We start from the raw sequence: 15,046 nt of genomic DNA, 5'->3' as shown, positions 1-15,046 counted from the left end.
TCTTTATTTCATGAAATTGGTGTCCTGCATCTTCTTTGATTCCTTTGATTTCCTCTTTGAGTTCCACTTTGACTCCTTTGATTTGTTCTCTGACTTCTTTGAACATATTTACAATCATTCTTTTGAAACCTTTCTCAGGCATTTCCTATAACTCATTCTCACTGGAGGTCATTTCTGATGCATTAATACTCTTAGGTGGATTTATATTGTCTTTCTTTTTATTGTTTCTTGTGTTATAATGTATATATTTTTGGATCTTGGATTAAGTTAATGCTTGAATTTTCTTGTTAGCTAGTTATTCGTAGCTGTATCAATTGATTTGATGTTATATATCTTCAGGATAGGAGCTTAAGGTGTTAGGTGTGTCTCTTAAGACTCTCAGAGTATCTCCAAAGGTGTTCCTAGGGGTTGAGTTTCCCTGCTATGGGAATATTAAAGTAGGCTTAGTGGAATAAAATACTGGTAGATTCTAAAATTTAAGTTAACACTGTACACGTTCAATCAAAAACAGCACTGAATATTTATGCAAGAGTAGTTATTATAACAACCAGATCCTCTAGCAACAAAGAAGTTAAGATTTCTGGTCTGTTGAGGGATCCAATTCAGCTTGTGATCAAGTGCAACCCTACCCTGGTGTAATGAATCCCAGTTAACTTTTTGGATGATTTTGGTCTCAGTCAAGTTGCTGGCCTGGTTGTTGGGCTGCTGTTCTGATTTATGGAGCTGGCACTGGCTTTTCCTGTGGAGCAAACCGATCCTGGCAACTGTGGCCCTGCAGATCAGCACCCCCGCTGCTGGAACCACCACTGCTGCTAAAGCTGCCCCTGCTGGGTCTATCACCTCTACTGGGTCCACTGCTGCTGCTGCTGCTGGTGCTGCTTTAGCTGCCATTGCTGGATCCTCTGGTGCCACTGCTGGATCTGTGACTGCTGCCTCTGAAGCTGATACTGGATCTGCTGCTGCTGGGACCACTGCTGCTGGTGCCAGAGCCACTGATGTTGCTGTGGGACCCTGCCCCTGCTTGGGTCCCGATGTTCGCTTAAGTTGGAGTGGCTGGGTCCCAGGACTGCTGCTCTGTTCCCTGTAGCTGGGCACAGGCACTGGGGGAGGGAGCCATAGGTGTTCTAGTTCTTTCACTATTGTGTTCTTTTACCTCGTGGTCTGCTCCTCCATTGCTCACTGCTGGTCTCCCTTCATGTTTTTCGAGTTGCGGAGAGTGCCGGTGTGAGTGGAAGCTCCCCTCACCTGGGTTTTTCTGCCGCTTTTGCTGGCCTGTGTGGGCTCTGGATGCTCTGGATCTCTTCTACTTCTCCACCCATTTCTATTTCCTATACACCTCACTTTTTAGTAAAAGTGTGTATTTTGCTGAGTTTTTTCGGTCTTTTTCCCCCCTAGGCTGCTTTGGCATGGTACCTAAGCTACCACCTTAACTGGAAGTCCACTGCATGCATTTCAATGGGAGAGAGAGAAATCACAAGTGATACTGCAAACTTTATATTTGGTCAGCCAGGCCAAATAAACCATTGGGTTATATAGTATCAGCACTGAAATATCTCTATCACACCTTCCGAGGCTCAGGGTCCATTGCAGAAGAGGTGGGAAAAAGAATGTAAGAGCCAAAGGATGGGTGGGATTCCTTTCAGTGTGCTCCTCCAGACACAAAATGTCCTGGATATCCATGACCTCAAGTGCCTGATACTACCTACACAAGACCATCATAACAGGAGAAAAAGATGATTACATGAAAATAAAAGAGAGACTAATTGAGAGGGGGAAGGGTTATGAAGGAGAGTGGAGTTTCAAAGGGAACATGGAGGTAGGGAGGGAATTAACATGGGATATTGTTCACAATCATGGAAATGTCAATAATAATAATAATAATAATAATAATAATGGAAAGAAGGCAACTAAATTTTGCACACTTGGAATATTCAAGTGCTTCAGTCTAGGGAGCAAATATGAGCACTACATTGAAAAGTCTATATTATAGTTTCAATATAACTAGAAGAGATAGTTGTTTAGTCCCTGGTAGAAACAATCCTTTAAAATATATATGACAAAGACCTTATGTATGCCAGATACTTCCAGAATTCTAGCTATTATTTTAATTTTAATTTTTCTTCATCCTGCCAATTGAACCTGGGAACCTAGGACTACATCTTTAATTATAAATAAACAAAATTTTTATAAATACTGAATTGCATTTGAAACATAGTAATTTATTTATTTATGAGAGTGAGAGAGACTAGGCATGCCATAACCTCTTGTTATTGCAAATGAGCAGCACACAAACAGCATTTTCTGAACCTTGGTTTAAATGGATACTGGGGATTCAAGTCCAGGTCATCAGGCTTTGCCAATAGGTTCCTTTAACTGTTGAGCAATCTCTTTATCTCTCAATTGCATTTTTAAAACTAGTTATTAAAATTATAATTGGGGTTGATCAGGCTTTATATTATATTAAATAATTTATAATATCTAATTCATACTTATTTTCATCCTATAATTATAAACAATATCCAATCTTTGTCTCATTCAACTTAAAAGTTTATTTCAGGGTCACTGGCTTACTTCCCCAAATCTCATTTGAAGCATTATGACCTGTTTGGATCCGTAGATTCTACCTAAAAGTCTGTAACCGTGGCAGTAGTGTATTAAATCTCAGTATGCCACAGACAGAAAGGAGGCATAAGGAGGAGAATCATCTCAGAGATCAGAAACCAGCCAGCCTAGTGAAAGTAGTGATTAACAATAAAATGAGAGACCCTGCCACCAAAAAAAGATGGAACATGAGGACCAACACCCAAATTTGTCTGGGCTTGTATGCCCACACTCTCACTCATGAATATTCAACCCACAAACAAAAAGAGAATGTTACAATATGAGGGCCAAGACGTGACTTTTTCTAAAGCCTACATATTTTATTCAAATTATTTATATTATAACCCATATTTCTTAAAACTTATTTTTTTAAGAAATTATAATTATAATAGTTTATTTAATATGTATGTTTGATGTATTCATATGTGTTTCTTCCCATGACTCCTCTCCATCACATATGGTATTCTATCTTGTCTTTTCTCAGTTTTATGCATAAAATTTAAGTCTGGAGCAAATTATGAATTCTTGAAATGTAAAGAATGATGAAACATTTTCAAAGGGTATCAGCATTTGCATTTTCCAAAATTATTAAGTTTACTATAGTGTTATTTCTACTGAAGTAAAATGAGGCCCAGAGAGTTGGATTAGTAATTAAGACACTTGCCTGCTGTGTTAGTTTGTATAGATAGCCCCTAATATATTTAATGTCCTATTACAGTTTGTAATTTAGATCTGTAGCCACCTGGCTGGAGGAGGTGTTATTAGGCTTGATCTTAAGATCCAGCCCTAAGGTCGATTTGAAATTTTCATCCAAAGATATATAAAATATCTGGAGTTTCTGAAGTATGTTGTGGGATTTGGCTTGTGCTTTTTGTTTGTTTGTTTGTTTGTTTGTTTGTATTTGTGAAAGCAGGTCAACTTTTTTGTCATCATGGAACATTTCCTAGATAGGTAACTTTTAATATTATTTTCCATAACTGTGTATGGTTTGGAAGTTTATGTCACAGACCTGGAAACTTTATACTGTAGATGTTGGTATCAGAGTGGGGTAAGATAAATCTGACCATGTGGATTTTGCTCTTTTTGAACTTTTGTTTTGGAAAAATGGACATGGAATTGGTGCTTGTACCCAAAGATGCCTTCTGGAGTGGTAAGCCAAATATTATGGACTATTCTCATGAGAATTTAAAAATACTAATTTCAAACTTAGAGTCTTGGCTTATAAACTTTCTAAAGAGAAGAAAAGACTACAAAGGACTTTTTTAGAACTGGACTACTGGCATAAGGGCTGGCTGTGTTCTGCTTCCCAGGCCCAGAGAGTTTAAACAAGGTTAAATTTATACTGGATTGATGAGCTCGACTAAAGATATTGGGCTAAAAGGTTTAAGATTTTAAGTTGAAAAACCTCAAGCATATTAAAATTTCAGACACTGAGTATTGTTTTAGGTTACTCATGCTGCTATTGTCAAACACATAAATAAACATAAAAAGATGGTCCAATTGCTTTACATTCAAAACAATAGAAAATATGCCTGAGAAATGCCTGCAACCTCACTGAGGAGCATCTCTAGTAGAATGGGGAAAAGGAAGAGTGAAAAAAGGGTACCAACACATGATGTATTCATAGAAAATACCTTGTTAATAATAAACATAAAAAAGAAAAATAAAGACTCTTGGAAAGATTTTACTAAAATAAAAGCCTGCTTTTTTAGATCATGAATTATTTCATCCCTAAATTAAGAATATTGTTGTGTCTTGCACTCTTGGTATTAATTTTGAAAACATAAAAAATAATACATGGAATAGCATAGATTTCACATGGTTCCAAGAACCTCACTGAGATATGGCATGAGACAGGACATGATGACCCTGATAGGCTGACAAAGCCATTAAAAGATGGACCATTGTTTATATAAAGACCCAAAAATGTTTTAGATGTACCAAGACTGCTACCATGGAGTGCACTGTTGGCCTGGGATGGAAGTTTTCCCTGGCTACTCTGCCAGGCTATGGGGGCATAATTGGAAAATCCAGAGACTGTCAGTCACGGTTATATTGGACATGACCTACAAAAGTTTGATGTTTGCTTGATGGTTGTTGAGTTTCCATTGTTTCAGTCTCTCCCTCTTATGCCTTATACCAGTTAAAAATGTTTACTCTGTGCCTTTATTTGTTGAAAGTATAGAACTTGTTAGATTTTACAGGACTCATAGCTAAGAGACAATCTTAAATCTCAGAGGAGACTTGGGATTTTGGAACTATCTTAAATAGCTAAAGACTATGGGGATCTTTGAAACTGGACTGAATACAATTTACAATGTGAGATGGTTATGAATCTATTGGGGGCTGGAGACAGAATGTGTTAGTTTGAATAGATGTCCCTAGTATATTATGTGTTTTATTACAGTTTGTAATTTATATCTACAGCCACCTGGATAGAGGAGGTGTCCCTGGGCTGGATCCTAAGATGCAGCCCTAAGGTATGGTGGTGGATTTGATATTCCAATGTAAAGATCTGAAAAGTACCTCAAGTTCCTGAGGTATGCTGTGGAATTTGGCTTGTGGCTTTTCTCCTTACATTCTTCCAATGTAGTTAGCCATAGTAACATAAGGAATTAATCCATGTTATTAGTGCTACAATAATTTAACATGTAAACATACTAAGACTGTTTACATTGAGGGACAAGGGAAGTATCACTTACTAGATTCAGGATCAGAGTTACCATCCCCTTCAGTGCGGTTGTTTGGTGCTGCATGATCAAAGTACTCCTCCTGAGGATAGCCAAGAGGCAGGGCATGGGATGTGCTGGGAAGGCTGCCAGTATCATGGTTTCCCACTCCACCATCACTAATGCTTTCTTGAGAGCCTTCTGGTAGGTGAAATGTGACACGCCTCTGGGACTTAAAGGAACAAAGAAAAAAAATCACAGGCTTCCAACAATGATCTAAATAATTGCTTAATGCATGTAATTTTTAAAATGTGTTATTTAAGGAATGTGATGAAGCTACATTAACATTATTTTGAATTGAGAACAATTTCAGGCATTGTGAACAGGTAAATCTGTGTTCAAATGCCTTTCACCTAACTATAGACATTACTCTTATATTTCTAAACAAAACACATCCAAACAATAAAAGTTAATTTGTTCTAATGCAAGAGACTGTTGGAATTCATGGTATTTGAGTACAGTGAAAATTCTGACATTCATCTAAATAAATATTTACTTAGCAATTATTTAAAAATATATGTGCTTTGAATAATACAAATGATTAAATATATAACAAAATGTTATCACTTTATCTGTCAGAATCTGGTAAGCTAAATAACTTTATTCAATCATGTTGAAGTAAAAATTATAAGTGAATGTTATTTTTTGGAATACTATTTGCTGCATGGTTGAAATTGGAATTTAAGTTGTTTCTTTTTAAAAATGGAAAAGGGGCTGGAGAGATGGCTTAGCGGTTAAGCGCTTGCCTGTGAAGCCTAAGGACCCCGGTTCGAGGCTCGGTTCCCCAGGTCCCACGTTAGCCAGATGCACAAGGGGGCGCACGCATCTGGAGTTCGTTTGCAGAGGCTGGAAGCCCTGGCGCACCCATTCTCTCTCTCTCCCTCTACCTGTCTTTCTCTCTGTGTCTGTCGCTCTCAAATAAATAAATAAAACATTAAAAAAAAATTTTAAAATGGAAAAGGAGTCACATGGTATAGATAACTGCTGAGGGCATCTATGAAGGTAAAGTGAAAGTATCATTTTGAAAATAATAGAATAGAAAATATATACAGATACATGTAATACTTAAATGGCTAATTTCTATCTGCATTAATATTATAGCTATTATCTGTACAATATATTTCCAATAAAATATAAAACTGTGTAACATATTCTATGATTGTTTTTTATAACCAGTCACTCATTCTTTCTTAGTCAATTGACATTCTATATGTTAAGTGTTACAACCAGACAAGATCGCTTTTTCCCTGTTAGTAGAGAAGCTGATGATGTTGGTTAAGACAATTATGAGTAGAATGTGGTAGGAGAAAATAAGGTGAATAAAGAAAATACTGCAATTTGTGTGTACTATTGGAGAATTCAGTAGGCAATTGTCTGCCTATTAGTTTTGTTTTTGGTGTATGGGTTGTTTAAAAAAGAAGAGATGGGGCTGGAGAGATAGCTTAGCAGTTAAGGTGTTCGGCTGTGAAGCCAAAGCATCTAGGTAAGACTTTCCAGGACCCACATAAGCCAGATGCACAAGGTGGCATATATGTTGGAGTTTGTTTAAAGTGGCTGAAGTCTCTCTCTTTCTGTCTCTCCCTCTCCCTCACTCCTCTGTCAAATAAATTAATTAAATTAAAATCAAAAATATATTTTAAAAAGGGGCTTTAGGGATGGCTTAGTGGTTATGGAGTTTGTCTGCAAAGTCAAAGGACCCAGGTTCGATTCCCCAGGACCCACTTTATCCAGATGTACAAGGGGAAGATTGCATCTGGAGTTTGTTTGCAGAGACTGGTGGCCCTGGCGTGCCCATTATCTCTCTCTCTCCCTCTTTCTCTGTCAAATAGATAAATAAAGTAAAAAATAAATAAATAAAGTGGCTTAAGGCCCTGTTGCACTCATTGTCTCACTCTCTGTCTCTCAAATGAATAAATTAATTAAAAAGAAAGAGAAGAGGCGGAGAGAGACACTGGTGTTACAAGATTGAAGTATATGGTGCTTTCTCTGCTCCGAAACATTATTCAACAAAATTCTACAGCTGTGGTATTCCTTGGCTTATGACTCTAGTTATCTTTCTGTATGTTAGTCCCCATATCTACAACCCATGTGAAAAGCTTGAAGGAAAAGATTAAATCCTTCTACAGTCATCTTTATTATAGTGGCGTAGTTTGAATTTCACACTGACTTAAAGATCTAAGCTACACTGACTTTTACAATTGCATTGATTGCTCACACAAGCATTTAATCATGTTAGAGGGCACTGAGTTGAATGGATCCCATGGTCTGTCAGTCACTCTTTTGTTCATCAGTACTAAAGATATTTAGTAATGACTCACTGAAATAAATAACATCTTTGTCAAAGCACAACATTTTAAAAAGTTAATTAAAAGTTTAGGGCTGGAGAGATGGCTTAGTGGTTAAGCACTTGCCTGTGAAGCCTAAGGACCCCAGTTCGAGGCTCGTTTCTGGAGAGCCCATTCCCTCTCTCTCTCTCTTTTCTCTCTCTCTCTCTCTGTGTCACTCTCAAATAAATAAAAATAAATTAAAAAATAATAGAAAAAAGTTTAGCTGCTGAAGAGCTGGGAGTGGTGGTTCATACCTTTATTTGCAGCACTTGGGAGGCAAAGGAGGATTCCATGAATTTGAGGCCAGCCTGGAACTACAGAGTGAATTCCTGGTCAGCCTGAGCTACAGTGAGACACTATCTTGAAAAACCAAAAACAAACAAACAAAAAAGATCTAAAAAAGTTTAGCTGCTAAAAACTAAGGTGTAAAAAGCACTTTATGTTTTTAAATTCATAAATCTAACAAAATATTATCTTTAGCATTAATATGTAAAAGAATCCTATTGTAAATCCATAGCTCATTATCTTACAACATTCATCTGATAATCATTTAGTGTAGGAGATAAGAAACTATTTTCTGTTACTACTAAATATTTTAGCCTTTCTGGGACATATGTTCTCAATCCTATGTTTTCAAACTTGATGTTATGGTGTAAAAATAGCTACAAAATACAGAAATTAATGAGTTTTCCTGTGTTCCAAGTAAACTGTACTCATGCACACTAAAATTTACAACTCATATAAATTTATGAGCCTCTGGAGATTGTTCTTAGTTCAAACATAGTTTTAAACATTTTACTCAAAGGACTATAATTTGCAGACCCCTGATGGAAAAGGTCCATTTAGTCTATCCAACATGAACCTTTACCTGGCCATTTTCTCACTAAGTAAGTTAATTAGTTTTAGGCAAAATTCACATAATTTTACAAACTATTTATGATTGTTAGTATATGTTCAAACACTTCAAGTTAAATATAAATATGTATACTTTTGAGCCTTTAAGATATTTGAGACCTTAGAAAACAGAAAAATATAACTGAAGCATTTTAGTGTAGAAATGTATCTATAATTAGTTATTACTTATAACTTAAAAATAATGCTTAATGTAACTTCAGAAGTCACTATGTAAAATGAAGCAGTTTGACATAAAATCAATTTAAAATTGTTTTCCTCATAATTAACAATTATTCAGGAATATTTAAATTTTTTATTAATTCACAAAACAGGTTTTAATATGGGTATTACAGAAATATGATCATTGTCAAGTTTAAACATTTTGACATGATATTATTTATTTATTTGACAGAGAAAGAGGGAGGGAGAGAGAGAGAAGATAGGCATGCAAGGGCCTCCAGCCCCAGCAAACAAACTCCATACGCATGTGCCCCCTTGTGCATCTGGCTAATGTGGGCCCTGTGTAATTGAACCTGGGTCTTTTGGCTTTGCAGGCAAACTCCTTAACTGCTAAGTTATCCCTCTAGCCCAGACATGATATTTTGACATGCATTCTTATTATTTAAAATTTAAAGTATTAAATCGACATAGAGGAATACATTAATGAGAAATACTGGTAACAAACTCCATGAATTTGGATAATTTAAATTGTGTTAGTTAAGCATTAAGTCATATATCCTAACAGAATTAAAATATGTAGTGAACAGCAGATAAGTTGTGGCAAATGATAGAAGTAGGGCTGTTTTTATGTCACATTTTCAGGTAAAGGCAGTGGAGTTTTATGCTTCCGTGATTATCTATACCCTATGTAGCAAGGCAAATTTAGTTTAACAATAAGAAAGATATAAGTATGTGCTAGTAACTTACTAAAAGCCATTGCAAAGAAATGTCCTAGAATGAACCTGTAATCAGCTTGGTCCAATCCTTACCCCAACACTCTTGTCACTCAAATTGAATTCCCTTAGCGATATTTAAGACTGTAAGACTGAGATTATAAGTATTGTTTTTAAGAAACACAGCTCATTGCTTTTTGTTTGTATTTTATCCCAAGTACATGTAAAACCACTAACATCCCACTGCTGTTTTATTACTGACATATAGTTCTTCAATATCAAATTTTCCTATGCATATTTTAAAATCTTATATACAAAACAGACATGTGAAAATCATTATGTTCAAATTCATCTTACCAAATATCAGAATAGTTTTCACTATAGATAATGGTACATTGTTTGATCTTAAGATATATGATTTCACATATTGGGGATTTATATTTAAATTTAAATTTTAATGTTTATCATCTGTCTAATACATTATTGGATCTGTTTCTCTAATTAATGTTAGAACAGAAAATATTATCAATTAAATGTGTATTCTATGTCTTTATTCATTGAAGTCACAAAATTCTGTCTTTGTATGACTGATTTATTTAGGTTGTTCATCGTTTTATAAAATCGCCTTGATATGTTGTTTTAAGTAAAACTATTGGAAAATAATTTCAATTAAGTGTTTTAAATTCCCCTGAAATGTAACTATTGATGGAATATGGGCACTTCTTTCTTCTTCTTGCTACTTAATTATTATGTCAGCATTCTTTTGTAATGTGTGAAATTTCTGTAATCAATTGAAAAAATAATTATATTAACTTTAGTAACATATGAATCTCTGTGGTAAATTTTGGAAATTTGGTTTAACAGTTTTTCCTTTCATTTGTTTTTAATTAGTTTTTTTTTTAATTTATGTAGTGTTAGTATTTGAATTTGGTGACTTATACATGGGTACACACATTTTAGTACCACTGAAACTGATTATCATCTCTGCTTTATATTTTTTGTTAATATATGTATTTTAAGGCATGATGTTCTGTTTCTGTCTAAAGCAATAATATAGAGATATTCAAAATACCGATTTATTATTTTTCTTATCCTAAGAATATAAAATAATCGCTATTTCATGAAAATTGATCTTTATGTCTCAGAGAAAAAATAATTTTATCTTTGTCTTTCATGTGTTGAAAAGAATTACTATGCAGTTTAAAGGGGTTATTATGTTAATAACCATGTCATAATTTGTCTTCAGCCATTCAAGAAAACTGTAGAATACAAATTAAAAGTATTGACTGTAATGGCAACTTTATGGGGTTGAAATGAATTTTGGAATTTTCATGGATAAATGACTATCTTTTATAGCCAGCTATTTTCTATCAGTAGTAGAAAGAAATCACAAGAGATACCTTTTCTAAATCTATACTTCTTGTTTGTACCTCAAATCAAAATCTCAGAGTATACTTATGAATAATACTAGTGTTCTTTGGTGAACCATTTATAGGCCAAAACATCAAGTCCTTACATTTTTCTGTCCATTAAGCCTCATGAAGACATAGATTCATTTACTGATCATGTGAATATCATATTTCCATAACATGATGAAAGTGACATTTTAGAAAGGTTAACTTGGCAGCTAATGGTCCGCAATGCAGTTAGGTCACCCTGTGATACTCATTATGGAGTACTTGAGTATCATATACTAAAAAAAAAAAAAAAACTCATTAGAATTACCTGTCAAAGTTTTCAAACTTATCATACAACCTTGCACTTCCCCTGACTCCAATTCTAACACAACTTGACCCAGATTTTCTCTAGATTCGTTGCTATCACCAGTAGCTATAATTAGAAAGGTAATCATAAGAGGCACAATACTTTTTAAGAATTGCCATATAGAGTTGTTTTTAATTTAAGTGTATTTAACATTATTAACATAGAAGAAATAAGCACATCCTAAATTTCATTCCTGGATTTTGTAATAGCTAAAAGATTGATTCTGGATTGCAGATATGTCCATAATTTTCCATGAGTTTCATAGCAAAAATAATTTATAATTATACCACCATGCCTGTCTTGGTTTGTTAGATTTAAAGTACCTTAATTTGTGTGCAGGAAATTAATTAATACATTGTTAGTTAGCACATTAATACATTGCTTGTATATGCAGAGAATTCTTCATTATGATTCAGCTTTCCCAGATTCCTTTCCCCTTAGCTCAATTCCACCATGGAATACCATAGTACTCAAGTATGTATATGCTTGCATGTGTGTCAGAGTCAGATATGATTGTTTGAATACTATATGGCATTGCACAAGGCCATCTTCCTTTGAGTTGTAATTCATTTTGGCAAAATCAGGAAAGAACAGAATTCTAGGAAGAAAAGGTGAAACTTCTAATAAAACATTGATAGTTTTAAAGGTAGAATTACGAGAGATGGTAAATTTTGAAAGTGAAATTGAATTATTTCAATGTTTAAAATTACAATTGATTGACTACCAATTAAAAATGTCACAACTAAAATGTAAAATGTTTTGCAATTACCATGTATACAAAAACTCTATTAAATAATTTAAAGTCAAATATTAGAACGATTAAGAGCCTGTGGTCTCAATTAATACCCCAAGTGTCAATAAGAAATTATAACAGAAGTTTGTGTTTTGTACTAAATACATCTATATAGTGATTTGCACTCATGCTTATGAATTACCAAATATTTGATTCTCCATAAGGAGTTATGTGATGTCTTTCAGTATCTAAAATATAGCCATATACAAGGAAATAGACATGTGAATTGCTAAAGTATTTATCACATGTGCTGCAAATCATATCTATATTTCTCTGTTTTTATATTTAACTTTGACAATCTTAGTTATTTGTTTCACTTGTTCACAATGTATTCGAAGGGTTGACAGTTGTTACTAATGAAAACTTTGAGAGAAGGAGAAATTTCCACCAATTTTCTTTAGATCTGTATTCAGTATCTATATAGAATGAACATGATTCCTGTCTACATGACAAGTTTTCCAGTGTTTGAAAGCAGTTAAGACTTTGTACAAGCCTTCCTATTTTCAAACTCATTTTACATGGCTTTCAGCACTTCATCCTACTCACACTTTTCTTTCTTGTATGTGCAATATATTTGCATAATTAACAAGTTTGGGCCAAAATTATCTAACACATTTTATTGTCAGTGAAAAAAAATGGGCTGGGAATGTTGAATTCATGGATCATATATGATCTTGACATTCTTGTTATTTGTGAGAATGCTAGTCAGTAGTTAAGTTTTTCCAGTTGTTTAATTATTTGAATTTGTTTCTATAAAAAATACAAATTTTGTTTGAAATGGTAGTTTTCTTTTCCTGTCACTTCTTTATATTTGCAAAATAGTTTTCCTATTGCCATAGTTACCTAACATGTCTGTTTAGTTGATGCATTTTAAACAAACCAAATGTCATTCAAGCAACAGATGGTTCCTGACTTGAATTATATAGGTTTGAATAATTATGCCGCATACAATGAAAGAGGAGAAACCTGGCATTCTCATCAATTATATAAACATTTGGATCAAAATACTCTCTGTTTAATGTCAGCATAAATCACAACACAAGTGTGACAGGGAACAAATAGCAGTTTAAAAATACTAATTATTACATTTTATTTTAAAACTGAGCTAATATGCTAGCAATTTCTTTAGTGTGTCTAATTTGTGGACATTGGTAGTAAGTTTGGTTCAGACTAATTATGACATATATTAGATATATGTTGTTTTCATCTTCTTTACCTGATATTCATCAGCATATCAAAACAACTTCTCATATAAATTCTGTCACTTCTTTGATATTAATATAAAATGAGAAGGCCAATGTTTTTTCTTAATTTTAATACATTAAAAGAATATTTTAATCTCTATAATTCCCACAGGTAACAAAAGCTAAATTCAAATAGTGATATTTTCCTGACATAACAGTGACTGCCACTGAGGATGGAGAGAAACACAAATGCAAAAGTTATTTACAAGATTCCTAAATTTGCTATTGTTTTCCTTTTGATAAGCTCTTTATCTGCACATGAATTGTACAAAGAAAAGGGCACTCTATTTATTTTACATGCAAAGAATAATTTCCCACACACAGACTCAAGATACACAGCCATATGTTTACACAAACACAGTATTAAATCCAATTTCAAAGTGATCAAGTAGTTAATGAGCTAGAAAAATAAAATTATTATTAATCCTGTGCCACAGGAGTAAATGTTGAAGGTATTATCCTTTTCATTACTTTTAGACTCAAAACTTAGCAAGGTGTCAAGAAAAAGAAATAGGTCAGTGGTGAGACTTCACTACAACACCTGCCATGGCCCAGGAATCATTACAGAAGAAGAGGCAGATTAAATATGAGTGCTCCTATTACTGCTAGCTGAGGTATTAAAAAACTAATCAAAGAACAAAAGAGACTGATGAGAATCCAACATTAAAGTGGATTTTAACACTTTACGGCTCAAGGAACATTTCAGAAATGTGGGCAGAAGAATGTGAGAGCCATAGGATGGGAAGGTGTATTTTGAGGGATTGTCCTCCCTACAAAAATTGATTGCTGCCCCAGTGATCCCACAGTGATTATTGTGAGCCTGTTTAAGACGACCCTCAAGGGAATAGGAGTGGAGGAGAGGGGATATAAGCATGTAACTTGATGGGAATATAAAAAAAATTGCAATATGCTCATATATTAAAGCTTTGGGATGTGCTTAAGAAATTTGGACAGAGGCAGAGCTCTTATAAATGAGATTTGTTCATTTATTGAAAATCACAGAGCCCTTGCTCCTCCAACACTGTGATGTCTCCAGGAGATATTTATAGGAATACTGACCAGACATAGAATCTAATATACCTCTTTACCTAGGATTTCTATGCTTCTATAATGATGAGAAACAAATTTGGGCTTTTTTAAATAATATGCTTAGTCCATGCTACTTTATAGGAAAGCTGAAGAACCTAAAGATGGTTGTATGAAGACTAGCTGTTTAATAAAATATCCGCATTTTATATATCTGTCTATCTTTCAACTATCTATCTATCTAATATATCTCTCTATCTATGATCTATATGTCTATCATCTCTTTACACAGGAGAAAAGAAGGTTCACTGTGTTGTCTCAGGGTGGCCTTGAACTCAGCGATCCTCCTACCTCTGACACCTGAGGGCTGGGATTAAAGGTATGTGCCACCATAGGCTATGATTGTTTTGTAAATAAGTTTTTAATAGATTATTTTTCTTGACATCTTAATATGAATTAACCACATTAGAGTAATGAAATTATAATGCTGCTAGATTGTACACTGATTACAAAAGTTTAGAAAATGTTAATTTCCTAATTTATATACACTAGATATAAAATACTCAATTATTACAGTATATCTGTCGGGTCACATATTTATCGAATGATCTTTAAACCAAGACAACTGCTAGTGAAAAGGATAAGTAAAATCTCTCAAATTTCAATATTTTTTCCTATTTATCAGAAATAAAATATATGAAATAGCATCTGTCTAACTATATAATATTATTGTAAGGCATTTGGAAATGTCAGCACAATAGTTTTTCCATTTTTA

At 34.1% G+C, this 15,046-nt stretch overlaps 1 protein-coding gene across 4 annotated transcripts in view; it reads right to left on the bottom strand.

The window, feature by feature from the left end:
- Pcdh11x (protocadherin 11 X-linked) overlaps window positions 1-15,046 on the bottom strand; it is a 688,067-nt gene that overhangs the window by 199,593 nt on the left and 473,428 nt on the right. For all 4 annotated transcript variants that reach the window (XM_045140388.1, XM_045140389.1, XM_045140390.1 and 1 more), the window contains one exon: window positions 5,304-5,502. In XM_045140388.1, coding sequence (XP_044996323.1) covers window positions 5,304-5,502 — 199 coding nt within the window. The remainder of the gene's footprint in view (window positions 1-5,303; window positions 5,503-15,046) is intronic.

Source organism: Jaculus jaculus, chromosome X (genome assembly GCF_020740685.1).
Source record: "Jaculus jaculus isolate mJacJac1 chromosome X, mJacJac1.mat.Y.cur, whole genome shotgun sequence".
NCBI classification, from domain to species: Eukaryota; Metazoa; Chordata; class Mammalia; order Rodentia; family Dipodidae; genus Jaculus; species Jaculus jaculus.
The sequence above is the reverse complement of the archived record's forward strand: the minus strand, read 5'-3'. Positions and strand labels throughout refer to the sequence as shown.